General features: G+C 60.2%; 1 protein-coding gene across 1 annotated transcript in view; it reads left to right on the top strand.

Annotated features, from left to right (window-relative positions):
* Position 1: 1 nt before the first annotated feature.
* Positions 2-22,093, top strand: part of SLC7A5 (solute carrier family 7 member 5) — a gene marked incomplete at its 5' end in the record, with an annotated part of 30,284 nt that continues 8,192 nt past the window's right edge. Inside the window, 2 exons of the mRNA XM_034639045.1 lie at positions 2-428; positions 13,835-14,042. Of these exons, the coding sequence (XP_034494936.1) occupies positions 2-428; positions 13,835-14,042 (635 nt within the window). The remainder of the gene's footprint in view (positions 429-13,834; positions 14,043-22,093) is intronic.

Genomic DNA, 22,093 nt, shown 5'->3' with positions numbered 1-22,093 from the left:
CGGGGAGGGCGCGGAGGGCGTGACCCTGCAGCGGAGCATCACGCTTTTCAACGGCGTGGCGATCATCGTAGGCACGATCATCGGCTCGGGCATCTTCGTGACGCCCACCGGCGTGCTCAAGGAGGCGGGCTCGCCGGGACTGGCGCTGGTGGTGTGGGCCGTGTGCGGGGTCTTCTCCATCGTGGGCGCGCTCTGCTACGCGGAGCTGGGGACCACCATCACCAAGTCGGGGGGCGACTACGCCTACATGCTCGAGGTGTACGGCTCGCTGCCCGCCTTTCTCAAGCTGTGGATCGAGCTGCTCATCATCCGGCCCTCTTCGCAGTACATCGTGGCGCTCGTCTTCGCCACCTACCTGCTCAAGCCGATCTTCCCCACCTGCCCGGTGCCCGAGGAGGCCGCCAAGCTCGTGGCCTGCCTCTGCGTGCGTGAGTACCCGCCCGGGGTTGCGGGGGTGGGCACCCAGCCGCGGGCGGGACCGGCCCGCAGAGCCCACGTGGGTCTCATTCATTCGTGTCCACCTCATCTTGGGGATTCGGCGGTGAGTCAGCCGGGTCCTTGCCCCAGTCTGCGGGGGGCGGGGGGAGCGTTCCACTTCCTCGCCTCGTCTTTTCACAAGCAGACGGCTCAACACACCTCCCCTGCCTTTTGTGGTCATCCACACAATGTCTGAATAACGCATTTCCTGTTGAGGTTCCCAGGACTGAGTGCTCAGACAGAAAATGTAGTTAAAGAAAAAAACATTCATTCATTTCTGCTCTTGAAATCGGCTTACCAGGAAGCAGCAGAGACGGCTCATACGAAACCAATAGGAACAGAATTCTGTGTTGCTCAGTCAGTCAGCAGTCGCAAAGTCCTAACGGAGGGGTAGTTGGCTGCGAATTGAATTTGTGTGTGTTGAGGGTGGAGGGTGGGTTTCGGGGGTCCCAAGTGTGCTGAAAAACAGCCCCTGGTCGTATCCCTAATGATGGTCATGGTCTGGGTATGTTGGTGGATACAGTCCTGGTGAACTATGAGTGCTTTGCAGAAACAGTTTTCTTGTGGGATTTCAGAAAAAAATCGTTTGTACCAAAGATGATGTGGTTTTCTTCTCTTTTTTTGGCTGTTGGCACTTTTTACACCTGCCCCTTGGCCAACATCTGAGGAGCCTTGCAGGATGGAAATGTCCTGCTTTCAGAGCTGCCACCTGATGTGAGGATTTGCCTGAATGTTACTGGCGCATAAAGGTCCAGAGCCAGCAGGGCTACGTTCGTAGTTGGGGTCCTGGCCACGAAACTCGAAACTCTCGGGGGACTGTGCATTAATGAGGAGTGGCCCCTGATTGGCAGTGCCTGCTGGTGCTGTGGGGACTCGAGTGTGTGGACCCTATTCCCTGCACGAGCCACACTGTAGTGTGGGGGCAGGCACCCTTCATAAACTGGTGAGTCCAGAAGGCTCTGCTTGGCTGCCTGACACCCCACGCTTTCCCAAGACCCTGAACAGAGAGGCCACGCTGGGTGAAGAGCATTATTTGCCCTTTTTGGGGCGGTCTCAGGATGTGAATCTCAGCTTTAAAAAAAAAAGCCTTTGTCCAGATCTAGGAGGTCGATCTGCTTGAGGACAGCAAGACCTGTGGTTCTGGTGGGGCTTTCAGATGAGGGTTTTATGGGAACGACACATTGGTCTGAGGAGGGGAAAGCCCCTCTAAAGCAAGATGAGTTTTTATGATATAATTACGATAATTATATTACAATACGATTTAATGTTTGGGCCCAGTATGTAGTGAAACAGATAATGTCTTTAAAGGCCTGTTCTCTCTCTAGTCCCTTTTTAAACTTTCAGGTTTAAGTAGATGGATTGCAGAGGGACTGTGATGGGTCCAGCCCCCCCCCCCCGCCCCACATCACTGTGGCACTGCTGGGCCTGGCTGGGAGTGCTGTTGAGGGCACCCCTGCCAGTGTAAGCTGTGAGTGGGGGTGACGTCTTCCATGTGCTGGTCCGTTCTTGTGGCTCTTCCCTGAACCAGCTTGGGGGTGTGTTATGTGGGCCTAGGTGTGGGCGGTGGCTTTCTCTGATGGAAAGAGGATTTCCACTGAACAGAAAGAGGCTCCCTGTCAGCCAGGATGAGCGCTAGTCCAGAGCCTGTCTGTGTGGAAAGGCACAAGGGCTGGTCCGAGGCTCACAGAACTTGGAGCTGCCCGGCACAGGCTGCTGTGAACTGAGCACGGAGAAAGGTTATGGGTGTCCAGGGAGGAAGGCTTTCCCTTGTAGGGGCATTTGAGAAGGCAGTGAAAAGCCACAGAGAGTTTCTGAGTGTCGTCTGAGTATCCCACAACGGCTGGGTTCTGGAATTTCTCCCCAAGAAGAGGAAGGGTGCTCTGCTCTGCTCTTGTCCTTGAGCCCACCCCGGGCCATGTGGCGCCCCATGGGAGGGCCTGGTGGCCCGCTCCTTACAGTGGTGTGTCGTGGGTACTCGAGCAAAGTTCTCAGGTTTGCTGGTTGGTCTTTTCAGTGCCCTGTTCACAACCTGCTGCACTGAAACAGGTCGGCTTTGGTACTTAGTACAGCTCTGCTGCTAATATATGTGGGAATAAGGTCCGACCAAAACGACCACTATGGGGCCCTTGTCTGGTGTGGCTCTGGTGTTTCTCAGTGCACCGTAAAGGTGAGAGAAACTCGCTCTGTAGGTCCTGATGGCTGTGTGGGATCTGGCGTGGGACTAGGCTTATGTTATCGCTAAACAAAAACTTGGTAGCATTTGCTTAAAAGTATGATGACGCTGAAAAACCGTTTTTTACTTTGGGGCAGAAGCCACTCAGACTGGAGTTGAGATTCTCGTCAGCCTTAATTTGCTTCTGGCAGTGTATCCAACATTACTGGGCCAGCTTTCTCTGTAAAATGGGTCCATCCATGTCTGGAGAGCCCCGAGCTAGGAGCACACGGTGGGAGCGGGTCCAAGTCCAGAAACCTGCATGGGTCCTTTTGTCAAGGGAGGGGCCCTTAGGGGGGTCTGAAAGGGCCACGTCTCCTGCTGCGTCGTCGTCACTCCTACCCCAGACACAGGTGTCAAGCAAGTGCCTACAGACTGCTGGGTGCCTACCTTCCTCTTCCCCCTCCCTGTTGCCCGGGGGTGGGGAGGGGTTACTGGGCCCACTGGGACAGCTGCAGCTTGGGCTCACCAGGTGCTTGCAGAACTCGGGGTGGTCTGCTGGTGGCTCTGGGTCCCCTTCAGGGTGAGGTCTGGAAAGCACTTTGGTCTGCCTTCTTATGGGAGACAGACAGGGTTGCCAAGGTTCCCCTAGAGTGGGTTAGTCCCCCTGCTGGAGGGCACCAAGTCCGTGTGGGGTTGGGGTGGGTGTCATCCGGGGTCCTGTAACCTGAGATGTTTTCCACCTGGTGTCCGGTCAAGCCTGCACTCTGCATGTGAACAGACCTGGGTTCTGCTTCCAGAAATTTGCTTGAACCTCTCAGCATAGTTTGCACATCTGTGAAGTGGGAATTGGTCACAGCTCTGCCTGGGTAAACGTGCGGGCTCTCGGCCACGGTGTGTTTATCAAGCACGGCGCACAGGGTCCCTGCCAGGTGGTGGCTGTAATTTATTCTCAACGCCACCCTCCGTCTGCTGTTCACCTTTCACATTTTGAGCTGCCCTAGAACTTGTTCTTCCCAGTTTAGCAAAGAGCAGGAGGGAGAGAGAATGGAAAGAAGGCAGCGAGAGCCGGAGGTGAATGCCAAAGATCTCCCTCTCGTGTTGGGGTCTGAGCTGCGACACGCCTGTCCCACAGTAGTCCCTTCCTGCCTCGGGGGCAGGAAATTGGCTGCCCGTAGGTGAGGGGCACAGATCAGGACGGGTTTGGCTGGCTGTGGGTTGGGGCCAGCCAACGTGAGGGTAAGTCACTTGGGGTAATGACCAGAGGGGGACGGGAGGTCATGCTCTACCCCCCAGACTTCTAGTTGACTGGCTCTTGTCCATCAGCTCCAGGCAGTGACCCATTCCTGGGGGTGTGGGGCACCTACACCATGTGTCCACCACCGTATCACCTGGTTCGGGGCGTCTGAACGCCTGCCAGCCGCCAGCTCTGGGCCCATCTCTATTCTGGGTGTCTCCAAGTTGCTGACGACCCCAGAGTCACAAGCTGAGAGTTAAGTGCAGACGACAGCCCAGTCATTAGCCCTGAAATCTGACTTTCCCAGCCAGACGCGAACGTGCTCCAGCCGCCAGAGCAAGTCCCGCCGAGAGTCATGGGACGGGAGCTCAGCCCCGTGGGGTACTTGACAGCAGCGCGTGACCTCAGGGAAGCAGGAGATGCTGGGTGGGCATTTCTAACCCTTTTCTCCCTGGGTCACGGACCCCTTTGATAATCCGAAGGAATGTGCAGACTCTGCCCAGAAATGTGTTCCAGGCGTATGAACTCCAAAGCGTGCGTAGTCATGGGATTCTCACACCCCGTCCCCCAAAGGGGGCAGACATGGATCTGGTGTCTCCTAGCAGCCATGTGCTCGGACTCACACCTCTCCTCACATGCTCCTGCCCCAGCTTTCAAACCGGTGTTGTCTTCCCTCTTGTTTGGTCAGGGAAACTGAGGCAGCGGTGGGCTGAGAGCCCACTGCGCATGCCAAACTGCCTTTTGTCATCGCCTGTGTGGGGACACACGGCCGCATCTTTGGCGGGAATGGCAGATGTCAGGGTCCTGGCGTGGTGTCGGTCACCAGGTCCAGGCGTCCAGTCAGCCAGGGTGAGAAGATGCGGGGATCTGAGGTTTGTCCCATCCCGGACTCTTTGAGAAGTGCTTGTCCCCCCGACTGGGGTGCCGGACCCCCCCTTAGCACAGCTGGCTAGGGAGCCTTTCACCTTTCCCTCTTCTTTCCATCCAGATTTTTACTTTGCACAGGAACTTCGCGGACAGGGTAGGCCCACAGCTGCCCCCCGGCACGCGCCTCTTCTCGTGCCCTCGCAGATCTCCAGTCCCTGTCCGCTTTCTGTGACCCACAGCAGGTGCCGGGAACCAGGGGCTGCGTGATTCTGCACCGCTCCGGTGGGTGTGACCTTCCTGGGCCCTCTCTGGATTGCTGGCCTAGAGTGCTGCCCAGAGCGCACTTGACCCCGCCGACCGGACCACCCCACCGTGCACCACCGCCCAGTCCAGCAGCTGCTCGGCTCCTGGCAGAGTCCTGAATTCTTGCTTGGAGGGTGGCCATCCCAGCAGGCCCTCCAGTACCCACGTGCCCTAGGGAGGCTCAGAGCGTGGGAGGCGTCTTTCCCCCACACGCCTGTCCAGGCAGACCTGCTTCCCCGCAGGGGCATTTTTCGGGGCCACACCCACCCCTCCCGCTATGTGAGGAATTGGCGCCACCTTCCCACTGGGCCCTTGGAGCACAGTGCTCGCAACCTGATCCTGCCCTGACCTTGGTTGCTGGCTGACGTCTGTCGCTGCTGAGCCCCAGCTGGTTGTCTGTGATTGTCTGTGAGTTACTCAAACTGTAGTTTGAACTGAGTAGAACTGAGGCCACTACAGGGAAACGTGGTCCTGAAGTCCACCGTGACCTTGTGGCCAGCCTCATGCTTTGGCCATGTCCATGTGAGCTGCCCACGGCTGGCCTGGGCCTCAGCCCTCAGCACAGACACATTCAGATCCTGCCCAAGTTATCTAGGGCTGCTGCGGGAGGCCTTGGCGGGGGCGGGGGGTTGCTCTGTCCCGGGCCCTGTCCCCCAGCTTCTGTGAGTGCCTTGGGCTGTGTGACCTGGGGCTGGGTGCTTAGCTTCTCTGGGCCTGAGTCTCGGAGCAGGGCAAGGGTGCGCAGGTCATGCCTGCAGAGGGTGCATGAGTCAGATGTCTCCTCACTGCAGGGGCAGGTGACAGAGGGACTGTCCGGAAATCGAACACGACAGAGCACTTGTGCCTGGTGAGGGGAACAGTGGACGGGTTGGAGCTGTGGCCCTCCCAGGGGCAGCAGTGGATAGAGACAGGGCCTGGCTGGAGCTGCCTCTAATCTGGGCACCCTTGTGTTACAGGCCTGGGGTAGGCGGTGTTTCCTGCAATCATCTTGGACCCCGCAGAGCTAAGGGAAAGGATCAGAGACCCTGGACGGGTGTGGGGGAGGGCGGCCAGGCGGGGCCCAGGCGGAGCGGGTGTCCCTCCACCCAGGGGCTGTCTGCTGGCTCGCCCTGAGGGGGGCCAGGGTCAGGGGTCTGGGGAGGAACGGGGGCCAGAGCACAGCGTGGTTAAGGAGCTTTTTGTTCCGGTGGATGGGTGGGGCCGTCACTTCCAAGGCACAAGGGAGTGTCCTCTGGTCGTCCGGGAAGGGGGTCCCTGGCAGTGAGCTGTTTCTAGAACATGAAGGGAGAGGGCTCTTGAGCCCCGGCTGTCCTCCAGGGCGGGAGGCCTCGCCGAGGTTCAGCAGCGCGCAGCCCCCGTGAAGACCTCAGGGCTGGGTGCTACAGACTGGGTCCTGTCCCGGGGCAGCCTTACCTGGAGAAGGGAGACATGTGTGAACACATTGTGTAGCTCCGGTCAGGCCCTCTTGCCTAATGAGGGGCACGCTGTGGGGGCATCCACCCAGGATGCTCTTGACTGGCCCTCTCCTGGGCACAGTCCTGCACGAGAAACCCTCCTCCAGGGAGTGCAGACGAAGGGACAGCCTGCTTCAGTCTGAGGACTAAGCCCACACAGAACAGCGTCCCCGCACCCACCCAGGCCGTCCCTTTGGAGGATGCTCAGTACACAGGCATCACACTTGTGCATGTGGGGAGTGGGTCCCTGGGGGATTTGCCCCCATCGGTAAGCGTCAGAATCACCTGGTTGGGAGGATTGATGCCCAGGCTCCCACAAACTAGCAAGGTGGGAGCACAGCGTGGCGCGGGGGAGCCAGGGTTGAAGGCCCAGCCGAGGCTCCAGAGCACGGAGTGGGATTGGGGAGGCCTAAGTGTCCTCTCCCCGTTCCCTGGGCTGTGTGACTTTCAGCCAGCCAGACAACCTCTCTGAGCTCCATTTACCCAACTATCAGACGAGTCTAGATGCTTCCCTGTCCTCTCGGGCTGCGACCCCAGCAGGTTTTCCCTCCGTTTACTCCTTCACTAGAATGGCTGGAGGTGCAGAGGGGTTGGGCTAGGGGTTCCGAGGGAGACCCCGAAGCATGGAGTCTCCTGAACAAAGCCTGGTGCGTGCTGAGCAGAGCTTCACAGTCGGCAGTGACCGACTGGTGGGGTGCTAGACAGCGAGTTCTCATGTTTCTTCATCACCACCCCCCAGCAGCTGTGCAGAGATCAGACACACTGAGTAACCAGCCCAGTGTCACACAGCATGTCAGCACTCCGGGGTCACTTCAGAGCCAAAGGAGGGCTTCCCTGATGGTTGTCCTGGCTGTTCTTGGGGCCGGTGGCCCCTGGGGACCTGCCTGTGCTCCAGGACTTGTGCCTCAGAAAAGCCCCTCAGACATGCTGCTGTTTGCTGGGGGTCTCCTGCTGCCCCCAGGACTTGAGGTTGGCACCTTTCCAAGCTCGCTAAATCTGCCCCTTGCTGGTGTGTCTGGACATGAACGTGCCAGCACCATTCCTGACACCTGCTGACACCCCCACCCCCCAGGCCTGGTGAACTCCGTGGTCAGGTTAAAAATGGGAAAAAACGTGGAGACTCGTGTCCCAGGGCGGGTCATGGGGAATTTGAAAATGGGACGCTGGCCTGTCAGTAATTTTCTACCACAGAGAAGCAGTGAATCGACAAGATGGGGGGGGTGGCTTGAGAGCCGGTGTCCTCACTTGCGTGGAGAGGTCACGTAGGCCTCTCCCACAGGCCGCGAGCGGCCTCTTGGCTGAGGGAGCCTTGGACCCTGTCGGAACAACTCCCTGCCACTGGGTGGTCTGGAGCAGAGCTCACGACCTAAACCAGCTCGTGTTCTAGCACGTTCCAGAGGTGAGGTCATCCTTATCAGGTGGTTTAGGGTCATACCCATTCCTTTTCTTTAGAGCCCAGCAAAGGTGAAGTCGCCCTGAGGCGTCCCAGGGAGTGTGAGATCCTGTCTGTCACTGGGAGGGCCAAGAAAGTTAAGACACGACAGGAGTAGTGCTGGATGGGGGAGGCGCAGGCGATCGTGGCCATCAGGCTGCCTGACGGGAGCACGACTCGCGGAGAGCCGAGAGGACATCTGCACCTGCAGGGGCCAGGGGCCAGGTGCTGATAAACGAGCCCCCACAAAGCTCTGGGACCCTGCATGTGCTGGGTGAGCTTGGATAAGTAAGGCGAAGGCAGGACAGGAGACTGCGGAGGTCAAGTGGGGCCAGGTTGGGGGGGGGAGCCTTTGAGTCTTGCTCAGATAACCTCCTTCCCAGAGGCAGAGGCCACGGGCCGAGCCGCCTGTGCTCGCGGCTCCTCGCAGTGCCTGGGCAAGCCCACGGCCCCTGGTGCTGCCCTAGGAGCCTGCTCACCGGCAGCCAAGGCTCAGGGTCCAGACCTGGAGTGAGCATGTGATGTTGACCCATGGGGGGCCAGGCTCCAGGGTGGCCGCGGGGGCACCCGGGGACCCGGCTGGCGGGGCTTCCTGGAATTGACACAGCCCCACGGCCATTTCCTGTCCCTGCCAGCAAAGCTGAGGTCAGACAGTGCTCATTTGCGTGGAGTTGCTGTATCTGCCCCGTCTGGCCGTCTTCTGCCAGCCAGACCCCGCGGGTGTCACCATCTGCAGAAAGCACCTTCTTCGGAGAGACCCATGAGGAGCCCGCCACTGGCTCCTAAGCAGGACTCAGGCAGTGAGGCTCTAGGCCTGGGGGCTCTGAGCCTTGGGCCCTTCCATCCTGGGGAGATAGTCCCTGCAGAGCCTTGGGCTGGGGACGAGTGGGCTCCATCATTGCAGCCCCTGGGGGGACATTGGACTGATTTCCTGATCAGTAAGTAGGTACCCAGATGGTGTGGTTTTGGATGGTTCTCTTGGGCTTATTCATGACCTTCCCCTGGCGTGTTTGACCTCAAGTCAGCAAGGGCAGGGGGTGGGGGGGCTTGGCCTGCCACCCAGGGTGCACTGAGGGCACCAAATGATAGAGTCTGAGTACACACCAGGTGCTTATACGTGGCTCTCGTGATCAAGATCGTGGCTGATTTCGGTACCAGCATCCACGCAGCCCTGGTTACTGGGCCCAATACGCCCATCAGCATTTTACTCTCAGTTGGGGTGTTTTTTGTGTTTTGTTTTGCTGTAACTTATTTTTAATCTTAAAATTTTTTTGCTGTTGTTTTGGTGTTTTTAAATGAAAACAGGCACCCCTCACATACCAGCCCTCCCCCTGTGGGTGGAACAGCCGAATGAATACGTTTAACAGGAGACTGCTGTCTAGGAGGGGTGGGACTGTGTGGGTGATTGGGGTCAATGGCGGCCCTCGGGGAGGAGAGGTCAAGTGGGGCCAGGCTGGGGAGGGAGCCTTTGAGTCCTGCTCAGATAACCACCTTCTGCACCACGGCCAAGAGGAGGCTGGTGGCCTGTGTGCTAGTGGGGAGTACGTCGTCCCCTCTGCTCAGGGCACCTTCTCTGTGTTCCCCCTGCCCATGCCTTTGTGACGTCAGCAGCATGGGGGCCACACCTGGGACGGGGAAGCAGCGTGCGGGTGTCCCGGGTCGCATCAAGCACCACCGGTGGCAGCACCCCCAGGACACCCCACACTCAGGGTCAGGGAGGGTCACAGGGTGCTTTCTGAGGGGAGCCTGAGAATCACAGGTTGGGGGTGAGCCAGCGCCCGGGGCCCGAGCGGCCCCCTGGGGATGTGCAGCCCTGGGTCTGCTGGCAGGAATCTCAACGGAGTTCGCCTGGTCAGGCAGCCTGGAGCCGGGGCTGGAGCTCCCAGCCAGACTCTCCTTGTGACCAGGTGTCCTGTGTGGCTGTGGGGTCGTCCTTCCCTCACTGGGCAGCGCCGCCCACCATCGAGGTGCAGGGGGAGCCCCTGAGACCCTGGCTCCTTTGCTGAGGTTGAGCTGGGTGCTCCTGCTGGCCAGCGAGGTGACCCGTGTTGCAGCAGGACGAGGATGGGATGGACACACCCCTCAAGGACAAGCTCCCAGCGTGGTCTGCGGGACCGGCCGCCAGGCCCAGCCCGCTCCTGGCGGTCCTCAGGCAGCCCAGAGCTGGCTTATCTCCCTGGCCCCAGCTGTCAGCACGCGTGAGCACAGCCCCGCTTATCTGGGGGTGCCAGTGTGGGGAGCCTTCCTGATGGCATCTCCGTCCGCTGGCCGGCCAGTGGGCCCGTGCCCTGCAGCCGCGGTCGGTGGCCCCCTTGTGTGACACCGGCACTTCTCGTCCCCAGGCCCTGGAGGGCTGCGAGTCCGTAGGGACAGTGACCACACTGCTAACCCTCAGTGCCTTCTCGCCTTATGCCCAGAATCCCAGTGTCCCCATCACACACCCAGCAGCAGCCCCCCTGCCAGGCGTCTGGTCAAGGTGCCGGAGCCAAAGGCAGGACGGGGAGGGCCCTACCAGCTGCTTTGTGAGGGCCAGAGACAGTGGGTCCCTGATGAATGCTTTTGTTTACTTAAGATTTTATTTCATTTTGAAACTTTTTAAAAAAGGAACACCATGGAGAATACTAAAGCATTTATGTACTCGTCAGCCAAAGTCAGTGAACATGAAAGTTTCATCAAGTATTTCACTTACAAAGTCCCCTTTGTTCTGTGAGCAGGTCCCTTCCCCTCCCGCCTGCAGCCCGCCTTGCCTGTCCATGACCTGGTTATCTTGAATGTGACCTCGAGCTGCCGTGGTGTGAAGGGAGGCTCTCTGCACCTGCTGGGCAGGGCTCAGGATGCGTTAGTGGGAGCAGTGGGTCGGGTCTGGGCACAGGCAGGTGTGCGCCGCTCTTTCCTGATGGAGGGGCAGCGGCGTGGAAGAGGAGGGACCCTGGGCCTCTGTCCTGCCCCAGTGACCACTAAGCCCAGCACAGCATGGGTGGGCACTGCAGTAGGAACAACCGTGAGCCGGGGGCTCCGGGCAAGCCTGCTCCCCTTCCTGGAGCCTCGGTTGTCCTCTGTGAAATGAGAGGGCTGGGAAGACCCCAGAGGAGCAGGCAGAGCAGAGGCGGCAGTCAGGGCTGGCTGCGTGGTGCTGGCAGGGCTGTTTCGGTGTCCAGAGCCGTGCCTGCGTGCCGCTGCCAGGAGAGCGGCCTGCCAGAAGCCACGCTCGGCAGGGTGTCCAGTGGGCGGGGAAGAGCCGCCTCCTGGTGTGGCTGGCCGACACCTCCCCCACCCCCACCCTCCCGGCCTCCCTGGGGCATGAATGGGGGAGTGATGCAATGGGCCAGCCTCCCATCGGAAGTGCTTTTGCGAAGTGCTTTTTGCGTACAGAGTGCTGGCCACCTGGGCCTGGTGAGGAGGGGCCAGAGGCATGTGTGCCTCCATGACTGTCACACTCACCCCGTAAGGAAATGTAAGGAAATGTGACACCGTCCCAGAAAACCCCGGCCCCGCCCTCTGGCTGTGCAGAGGCCTCCTGGGATCCGGTGGCAGGAAGGCCCTTCCATCCCGGATCCCAGCCATGCGGCCAGTGGGATCAATGAGCACCGGACTGAAATCATTCCCCTGGGAGGCTAGGACAAGGGAACTCCGCCACTTCTCTCCCTGTCCGCCACTGTGATCACCATGGGGCTGCCAGATACATGCCAGAGTCCTGGATCTGCCCCTACCGTCTTGGGGCAGGGGGCCACTCTGAGCCTCTCCTCTTCTGTGCCCCATGGGTTCTGTGGGCCTGGACTAAGCATGTCCCCACTCCCTGTGGCCACGTGAAGGTCCCCGGTGCTGTTTGCCCTGTGCACATTTGAGCCTTTCCCGGCCAGGCTCAGCTCCTCCTTCTGTCCTTTGCTGTGGACACTGTGTCTGGACCGCCGCTTCCCCACAGCAGCTCGTTTTACTGCGGGGCCTGGCAGGTGCGGGTGCAGACCACAGCCTGCGAACCCAAGGGGCTTGGCCGGGTTCCATGCCAGGCCCAAACACCGCTGCTCTTGGCTGCCCTACCGAGCGCGGGAACTGCTGAGTAATGGCAGCTACAAGTGACGACTTTGAGAGCAGTTTTTGGTCTGAATTTCAGTGCAGAGCACAATCTTGGTCGGCCGTTGCATCAGCCAGAGCTCAGAGCAGTGAGAAACATGGCGGGGGGAGGGGTGCTATTAAGGTGTCAGTTAATTTCCTGGAGCGATAAGCAGGTGGCAGGGTGAAGTGAGCTGGGAGAGTTCTTGTTTTTCTTCTAACTGAACTGTCGCGTCTTACCCAGTTCATTAGTAGGGATTTATTTCTTGAGGCCTTCCTGCTCGAATTGTAAAATTTCATTGATTGACTTTAGCTGGGGGAAAAGCCCCTTGGGGTCTGCCAGTCCTGGGTTAGTTCTGTTTCGAAAAGAGAAAAGATGTGCAGACTTTCCAGCATTTCTTACCTTCACTGCAGCCCGTGGAGAAGCAGTGGGAGTGGGGGGCTCGTGGAGAGGCCTTTCCCAGGTCCAGGCCCTGCGGGTTAAAGGCGGAAGACCAGCCCCCAAGAAGGCAAGGCCCCGCTCTGTGCCCTTGCAGGTTCCCTGGTGTGAATGCTCCCAGGCAGCTGATGGCAGGCACCTTCAGGAGGGCGCCGTGCGCGGAGCCGGGCAGCAGCCTAGTGAGCTCACCCTCGGAGCGTCTCCCAGCCGCTGAGAGCGCACGCGAGTTAGGAGTAGTGAGTTGAAGGTCTGAGTGTGGAGGATTTGTTGCCTTTGTTTTAATATAGTTTTGCTTCGCTGTAAGTAGCTGGGATAATAGCCAGCTCACGAGGTCCCTACACACTTCACAGTGTCTCCTGCACACCCGGTATCTCAACATACGGATGCCTCCACTTTGGGTCAGGGCCAGGGGTCTCCCGGGAAGCCAGGCAGGACCTGCTTACGCGCGTCTGGGTGCGTTTGTGGAGCCTGGCTTAGCGGCCCACCTGTGCCCCCCCAAATCTCACCCCCCTCCCTTCCAGGTCAGGGGACCAGCTGTGATTGGTGTGATATCCAGTTTTCAGCATATGCTGTTAAAATCCCCAGCTGGGCCCACCTGAGTGTTGCCTCTTGCTGACCCCCCTCCCTGGGCCTGGCCTTGCCTTCAGTCCCCATTTCATGTGTCAGAATTGCCCCCCGTGGTCCCACCCTTGGCTTGTCATATGGATTCATGCTAACAGTGCCTCACTTACCTGTTTCCTCTGTGGGATTCCAGAAGGCTCTCTCTGCAAAAAGAGTTTTCTGCTTTTGGGAAGTTAGGTGGGCTATGTGGGCACCTAAGTTAGGCTCAAATGGTGAGAGGTGCACACCGGTGAGCACAGCCTCCTTCCAGCAGCAAAGGTGCCTTTGTATTTATAACCTGTGCTCTGAAGATAGTGCCTCAGGTGTGCTGCAGGTGGGGTGGGGGCAGGGCCGGGTGGGGCTTTGCTCAGAGGCCGGTAGGGGGTTGAAATTCATTCATCAGAAGTTCTTAATGTCAGGGTATCTGGGTGGCTCATTCCGTGAAGTGTCTGCCTTTGGCTCAGGTCATGGTCCTGGGGTCCTGGGATCAAGTCCTGGGTCAGGCTCCCTGCACAGTGGTGAGCCAGCTTCTCCTTCTCTCCCTCTGCCCCTCCCCCTGCTGGTGTTCTCATTCTCTTGGACGCACGCGCTCTCTCACTCTCTCTCAAATAAATAAAATCTTTAAAAAAAAATTTTTACGATAGCCCAGGGGTGTGTGGGATTGTAGCTGTTTTGAGAGTCAAGAAATGTGGTTCTCAGCCTCTGACCTTGAGCCAGGAGAGCCCAGAGCAAGGCCAGCGGGGCTGGGCTGCCCTCTCTGGGGCCACCCGTGTCCCCTGTGGCCACCCGTCGCGCGGGACTCACCGCCGCCCTCTCTCCGCAGTGCTGCTCACGGCCGTGAACTGTTACAGCGTGAAGGCTGCCACCCGTGTCCAGGACGCCTTCGCCGCCGCCAAGCTCCTGGCGTTGGCCTTGATCATCCTGCTCGGCTTCATCCAGATCGGGAGGGGTGAGTGCAAGCTCTGGGGGGCCCGTCCCCGAATGCCCCAGGCCCCGAAGGTCTGGCTTCCTTTGAGCTGGTCACGCGAGAGGCACTGATGTGGCTACAAAGACCGAACAAGTTAAATCCCGAGTGATGGGGAGAAATGGATTCACCCTGTCCCTTCCAAACCCCCCTCTTCGACCCACACGTGAGGGCAGGGGTAGGACGGTGGGTGGTCTGCAGAGGGGCCTCAGGGCTGTGCCCAGCACACAGAGAGCAGGGTGGGATGGAACTGGTACCGGATCAGATCTCGCACACGGGGCCCCAGATCCCAAGGGCCTGTTGGGTGGAGGGTGGCCACCCCCAGGGAACGTCTTGCTGTGCTGACCGCTCCCACTGTGGTCTGCCGCTTTGTCTTATCCGTCTGGGTCGCCCACGCCGTGGTGCTTGGCGGCAGTGCGTCCTCGCAGTGCTGGGAATGGAAGTACGTGGTTTCTCCTGGTGGGGTGGGCATCTGCTCGGCTCTCATGGACCAGCGATCCTGCAGGAGCTGGTGCAAGTCAGTTTCGGGGGCCCCTTCAGGGAGGGTCACCATGAGGACGCACAGCCTCGTGTGCAGGAGACACGCAGAGCCATGGCAAGTGCCCCACAGCCTCTGTGTTGGCCTCCTTCCACGTCCGAGTGTTTTTGGAGCCCTGGGGTGAGGGAAGGCAGCACCTGTGCCCCCGGCTCAGCAGGGGCGCTGCTAGGCTGCTTCACCCATCTCGGGGGCAGCAGGAGGGCCAGGATTGGGGCTGGGTCTGCGTCATCCAAGATGGTGTGCCAGCGCAGGGCTGCATACCCCTCGTGCGCAGCCTTCTCCAGCAGGGCACCCCACGTGGTCTCTGTGGGCGTCTTCATCCTAGCCTGCCCTCTTCACGTGCTGGCTAGCTATGAAGCGAGTGGGTGCAAAACCTGTAATGGCCCCATATCTGCCGTGTCCTCCGGACATCTGCCTGCGATACCCAGAAATCCATTCTGCAGTTCCGGCCTCTCCCGCACCCTTCCCTGTAACGGCCACGCAGGCCACCACGCTTTATAGGAAGCCAGCACCCATAGACCGTGGGCCCGTGCTGGGGTGCGTTCATGATTCGGAAGATTTGGGTGCACACGGCCCTCTCTAGGGCTAGAGAGAACCCCACATGCTGGTCTACCCTGGCCTAGTAACGTGGAAGCGAGAGTCCAGATAACGTGGGCAGACCGTCTTCATTGAATACATTCACGTGTGTGAAGGTTTCTAGCGTGGCTCTGGCACCTGATGGGAACCCAGCACTCACGAGCCACGATCATCATCAGCATCGAGGGGAAAATCCCCCTGGATTTCCAGACCACTTTCTGGGGCGGGTGGGTCACTGCTTTGGGAGCTGGACTTCACCCTGGGAGCATGTCTCAGACCACCCAGGAAATCCTTAACATCCTCTGGGCCTCGGGCGTGCCGACGAGGCAGGGCTGGGAGGGGCGGATCGGCCCTGAATGTGGGCCGCGGTGCCGGGGGTACCCTCCGCACTCTGAGAGCCTTCCCGGGACTCCAGGGCCCAGCATCTTCTTGAAGACAGGACTTTATCTTCTTCCTTATTCCTCGCATCTCGAGGACCCCAGTTGGGGCTGAATAACTGTGCAGCCTCGTGAAGAAATCGGCCGGGCAGGACCCGGTGGACCAGCCTTTGTGCAGCTAGGAAACATGTCGTTTGATAGAAGATCTGCCCATGAAGGTATTTGCTTGGCCGGTCTGATTAGCTTCAGACTGATGAAGAATGTGGAGGGGTGACCTGACTTCTGTAAAAACACTTTTCAGTTGGGGTAGCAAAGAGCTTTTGTTCGGCTAGAATACCTAATGTGTTTATGATTCTGTTGATGTCAAGAACGCCCCCGCCCCCAAAGCAGTTCCTTTCTGAACTCGGGATACAGTGTGGCGTCTGCAGAATTCTGCCTCCTGGTTTTCTTCAAGAGATTTGTGTTGTTCTAAGATGAATGCCTTCCCTTCTGGGGGACACATGGTTGCAAAACTGACCCCCTTCTCCTCCAGCGGAGTCTGTGGTCTGACTCATCTTCCCTCGGGCAGCCCGCGCATTGCCCGGTCCCTGTGCAGATGGCTGGCGGGAGGGCCTGGATCCTTGGAGCAGGGTCTTGACTCGCTTGTGCTCAGACTGTCCCCTGGCCGTGCTGCGCCATCACGCAGACCCTGGGTGCCCTGCTCACCTGGGCTCTAAGTGGTCGGTCTTCCTCCCCAGCCCACCGAGCACCCAGGGGGCCCGAGGGCTACAAAGGGGGCTTGTGTCCCTTTGGCCGTTGGTCGGCCACCACGAGACCCGTGAGCAGTCTGCCCTCGTTCTTGCCACCATCCTTCACCGGAACCTTCTGAGGCCCTGAATGTGACTCGGGGCTGAGCCCCGACAAGGACTGGGCCCTGCTGGCCGAAGCTTGGCTGTGGTTTGAGGACACCAGACAGCGCGTGAACAGGAGAATTACAGACAGGCAGACGGGGCGCCAGCCCAGACCAGGACTGAGGGCGGCGGGGGGGCGGCTGGATGAAGGCAGAGTTAGGGGGACAAAGGCACCCCCCTGCACGGCCCCAGGCTGGGATCTTGGTGTGGGAGCTGCTTAGCTGCCCGGTAGCTGGGGGTGGGAGGGCGCCCACAGTGTCGGGTATGCAGGCCTGGCGCCATGCGAGCTGTCTGGATTTGCTCCCAGCATTTCCAGAAGGGGAGACCGAGCTCAGGTCAGCATTTCAGATCCAGTGGCTGTTGTACGAAGCACGGGAGGCCACAGGGAAGCAGGCAGGCGAGGTGGGCAGAGGACACCGTGACGCTCGTACTTGCCGGCTGCCTCCACCTGCTTTTGTCCTTTTGGTCTGTGGACTCCTTATGTGTGATGCCCCACAGGGGCCACGGCTAAGGTCAGGCCGCTCCCAAAGCCAAGTTGGCGTTTTTCAGACCAGAGGTGGGAGCGGGGTGCAGAAGGTGCGTCCCTCTGCCCAGGTCCCCCCGGAGGATGCACAACGGGCCCCTGTGGTTTTGCTCGGGCTGCAGCGTCAGTGGGAGAGCAGTTACAGGGTGGACTGCCTCGTTGTACAGATAAAAAGGGTCCACAGAGCACTTCCTCCCTCCCACGCTGTGCCTGAACAGGATACCCTCTTCTGAGGGAGGTCGTGGGAGGCGAAGTCTCCGCACGCCAAGCAGTCCTGCGCCCCAGCCCCTGCCCCCTACACCCGGGCCTTGCAGCACCCCACACGAGCTCGCCCCGCTGCTGGGACGTTGGCCCCAAATGCTGGGAGACGTGGGTGTGGTTTGCACTGTAAGCAGAGGCTCCTGAACGCGGCGCTGATCGTCTCCTACGTCTGGGCACCTGACGTGACTGGGGCATCTCGGAATGGGGGACACATGGGAGACAGCCCGCGCAGGAGGGGGCGAGCCCCTGCAGCGAGCAGCGCTGTCGAGTGGGCTGTGGCTCCTCTCTGTCATGCCGGGACCGCAGGGCACTGCACCGGGGGGCCATGCAGGGCTGGGGTTTGGTTCTCCACTCTGGTCCCCCGGGTCCCAGGAGCAGGGAGGGGGACAGGGCAGGGCCGTGGCCCGTGGGCCCCTCTGTCCCTCAGAATGTCCGGGGCCACTGTGGGAGGACTTGTCCCGAAGGTACCGTCGAAGCAGGCGTGGGTGTTTCTCCCTGTGGATGTTCTTTGGTAATTTTTTTAGATTCATTTGAGAGAGAGGAATGCGAGCGAGGGAGGGGCAGAGGGAGAATGCCCAGCGCACTCCCCACTGAGCGCAGTGCCCGCCAAGGGGCTCCATCCCACGACCCTGAGATTGTGACCTGAGCCAAAACCACGAGTCAGATGCCCAGCTGACGGAGCCACCCAGGCGCCCCTGCTCTTTGATAATTCGTAGTTGAGCCCTGCACGCCTCCGGACTGCTCAGCGTCCAGAATCGGAGCAGACCTGCAGTCACATGCTCTGCTCGTGCCGGGAAGTCGGGGGCTCTCACTGCGGCCCTCACCTCGCCCGTGCCCTGGGCAGGGGCAGCCACAGAGCCCCGTGCTGGGCACACGTGGTTCTCAGAGTCTCTCACAGCCTGTGCAGGGGGGAGAGGGCCCTTTGCAACTGGGATTTGAGGTTTGAAGCAGATCTTGAGGCCAAGGGGCCCGTTCCTCCAGGGGTTTTAAAAGACAGAGGGTCCCAGAGACAGACACTGGCCAGGTGTAGACGCCCCGACCTCCTGTCAGCCCCCCCAAACCCAGGTTCCTGCCCCTCACTGTTCCCAGACATCCGGCAGAGACAGGACGGGCACCGCACTCCAGGCATGTCCCTCCGGGGTGGGGAAATGGGAAGACAGCCCGATGAGCTGGCCGCAGGAGGCGTCCCCTCCCGGCATGCTGGTCTCCGGGTGGAGCAGGAGACCCATCGCCGTGCTTCCTGCCCGCCGTTAAGGGCACCAGTCACGCAGAGCTCACTGGCCAGGCGGGACTCAGAGCACCGGGACCTGGTGGCCCCACACGTGACAGCCTGTCTTACAGAGCAGGAGCCTGAGGCCAGACACTGTTCACTTGACCTGTGATCCAAAGCAGGACCCAAGGCCACAACTTGTCCCGGCCACGTCCGTGAGTGCAGTGGAAGCCAGGGCGTCTGACGCAGATGGAGTGAGGCCCGTTGGTCTGTCTGCAGTGTCCTGTTGTCCAAACGCAGGGCTGCACTCCCTCTGAAATTCGTGGGGGGCTCCCTCCTTGTCTTTTCCAGCTTCCGGTGCTCCCTGGGCTTGTGGCTACAGCACTCGGCCCTCTCAGCCTCGTCCCTATGTCCCCTTCCTGTGTCTCTGTGTCTTCCGAGGACACTCTTGGGCTTCAGGGCCTCCCCTAATCCATGATCTCATTTTGAGATCTGCACCTCGATTCCGTCTTCAAACCAGGTCACATTCAGAGGTTCCAGGTTACCAGGAGTTCTCGGGGGGACCCTGTTCCCATCTCATGACATAGATGAGCATCCCACGGAAGCCCAGAGGGATAAAGCGGGATGAGAAGCAGAAGGTTCCAGCATGGTGGATGTTCCCCAGTTTGGGGCTGACTTTCTCACAGTGTCCCCGTCCCAGGAGGGGTGCCCCAGGGCTGCTCTGCCTGTGGGAAAGCACGGGGGCGGGTGGGGCCCCGCCAGCCCTAAGGTTCTGGGATTCTCTGCTGCTGCCTCCAACTGCCCTCTCTCCAGATCACGGCGTTGACAGGCTCCCCGGGCCCCAGAGAAGCCCTGGTGAGCATCTGAGCAGGCCTTCCCCCCACGCAGAGGCCAGGTCTCGGGGGACGCTGGCACTGTGGAGAGCCCTGGTCCTCCCAGTCCAGGAGCCAGAGGGCTGGCACATTCCCCCAGTGGGAGGAAGGACCACGCCTGTCAGCGTGTGCACAGAGCTGCTGGTTCCCGTGGCTGTGTCGGCTGTGTCTGTGTGATGCGGGGATTTGGGCTAGCTTTCCCTGAGAGCTGCTCCCTGGGGCCTTGGAGCTTTCCCACCCCAGTTACCCTGGGTCTGCAAGGGGTCCCAGTGGGCGGGAGGCGGCCCCAGCTTCTGGCTGTGCGTCGGCATTCACATTTCCAGCAGCCTTCCCGGGAGGATATGGTCAGGGACTGTCTTCGGGCTAGGAGGGGCTCCGGGGGCTCACAAGTGAGCCGAGGGCCAGGACCCACCCTCAGCTGGCATATGCTGCCTTCTTTTTGGGCAAAACTCAGAGGTACCTTTGAGGTGTGCAGAGAAGCCCCAGAGAAGGGGTGGTCCCAGGGTGCCCACGCCCCCACTCTTGGAGCCTGCAGGAGGGCCTGCCTGTATCGCTCGCGATCCCTCTCTGGCCTGCTCTCGATGGCTGGGGCCCTGTGGGGATAGAGCCCTGTGTAGCTTGGAACACAGTGGCCACCAGAGGACTGTTGTCATTCATCTGTGTCTGCAGCACCCTGTTCTCGGCCCAGCACAGTCTGCATGTCTGCCCTAGCCGTGGGAGCAGTGCATGCGGGTCCAGCATGGGTCACTACTCTCCCGAGCAGAGTCCTGCCCCGTGGTGTTGCCGCCTGGGGGAGCCGCCCTCTGCCTCCCAGCGTGTTGCGTGGGACCGTCTACCTCCACGCACCAGACAGCCCACACCCCGGCCCTGACAAGCCTACGTGTTCTCAGATAGCACCGTGGGTTCCCCAGCTGCAGAGGGCAGGTGGGTGGTTGAGACCACACGTAGAGTCTAGAATCTGGCCTCCTCCGGGGAGGGCTCCCTTCTCTTCTGCGCCCCACCCGTGCTCACCACCGCCATGGCCGCTGGGCACAGCCCAACTGCTAACGCATATCACGACACGGAGATGTGGCCACCTCACCCGCTTCTGGCTGGAGCTGGCCTGGAGCCGGCCAGGCGGCCCTCCTGCCACTCTCCAGACCTCCCTGAAGACCACCTGCTGTTACGGCTCCAGCCCCAGCAGGACCCCAGGACAGTGAGGGCAGGCACAGCCGCTGTCCCTGAGCGGTCCCGCAGACCCAGTGCCTGCTCCTTGGTGCCCATCAAGAAGGAGGGGCAGCGTGCTTGGCCGGCATTTGGTCAGGAGCCTGGAGAAGTTACGGGGTTTCCCTTCTGGCCCGGCGTCCAGCACAGTTTGAGTCTGAACAAAGCGGGAGCCCTGCCAGGGGCGCATGCACGCCGCCCACTCAGGACAGGTCAATGAGAGACCCCTCCCTCTGTCCCTGGTATGCAGTGGGGCACGCTGTGTCTAGGGGAGGGGATGGGGTGGGCGACAGCCCAGAGGAACTCAGCAGAGGGTTCACTGGCAGCCAGAAGCAGCAGCCAAATCCTCGGCAGAGCTTTGCCTTCTCCCCCCCCGCCTTCCCCCCCACACACACCAGGAGAGAAGCAGGAGGGCTGCCAGCCACACTCGGCCCTGCGGGGTCTGGGGGGCGTGGTCCCTCGGAGCCTGGACGTCTGCTCTCCTTCGAGGGACTCTGGGTACTTTGCAGGCAGGGAGNCACTGGCAGCCAGAAGCAGCAGCCAAATCCTCGGCAGAGCTTTGCCTTCTCCCCCCCCACCTTCCCCCCCACACACACCAGGAGAGAAGCAGGAGGGCTGCCAGCCACACTCGGCGCTGCGGGGTCTGGGGGCGTGGTCCCTCGGAGCCTGGACGTCTGCTCTCCTTCGAGGGACTCTGGGTACTTTGCAGGCAGGGAGTGAGGTCCCAGACGGCCAAGGGAGGTCCCAGCAGATGGCCCAGCCACACTTGTCCTAGGAATAGAAACCTTTGTGGGCTCGGGAGGGGCCTGGCCTGGCCGAGGCCTCAGGGAGATTCTTTCATCTGTGTTTGGTCAGAACAGCAGTGTTTTCCTGGAGTTTCAGACCCTGCAAAACCAGGCTGTAAGTCCCAGAAAACACTGTTGTATGTCAGGAATTCCAGCCTCTGCGTGACCGTCTTGGGAGACAACTGCGTGTACGTGTCCCAGCTCGGGACTGGTGGCCGTAGTGACAGGCGCCTAAGGAAGATGCGGGGCTGCACTGGGCTGCAAGCGCCTGGAAACTGCAGGCTGCGTGTCGCACCTTGACTTTTATCCCCGTCCCTGCACGTCATCCGTAGTAGCCAGGAGTCCTGAGCACCCACATCTCCCCTTTCCTGCACCAGGTTGGGTGCTGGCCCCCAAAGTGACCTCTGCATGGAATGTCTACATCACACATGTGCACACAGGGTCACTAATTCAGGGGGGAGCCAGCCAAATCTGTACACAGCGGATGTGAAAAAAATTTAATTTGAATGATCAGCAAGATACTTGGAAGTGTGCTGTAGTTGGGAAATGGGGCAGACTCATGAGAACGTCACAGGTTCCAGACATGCCCACATTCCATGTGAGGAGCCTTTGTGTGGAAAGCCTTCCATGCTCCAGAAGTGGCCGTGGGAACCTGCAGTCCTAGGGAGGTCTGGGGGAGTGAGAGCGGCCTCAGCGGGCCCCCCCAGACTCTTAGGAGCAGCTGGGGCCTCTGGGAGGGGTAGGGTGGTGTGGACTCGCACACACGGTCCCCAGAGGTGAGTCCCCATTCGTGATCCTGGATCCCACTGCGAGCTGGCAGTTCCCCACCCCTGGACAGGTGGCCCGAGCCTCCGTGTCCCCAGCTGCTAGGCAGCACAAGCAC

This window comes from Ailuropoda melanoleuca, chromosome 12, assembly GCF_002007445.2.
Source record: "Ailuropoda melanoleuca isolate Jingjing chromosome 12, ASM200744v2, whole genome shotgun sequence".
Classification (NCBI taxonomy): domain Eukaryota; kingdom Metazoa; phylum Chordata; class Mammalia; order Carnivora; family Ursidae; genus Ailuropoda; species Ailuropoda melanoleuca.
This window is presented reverse-complemented; position numbering and strand designations above follow the sequence as displayed.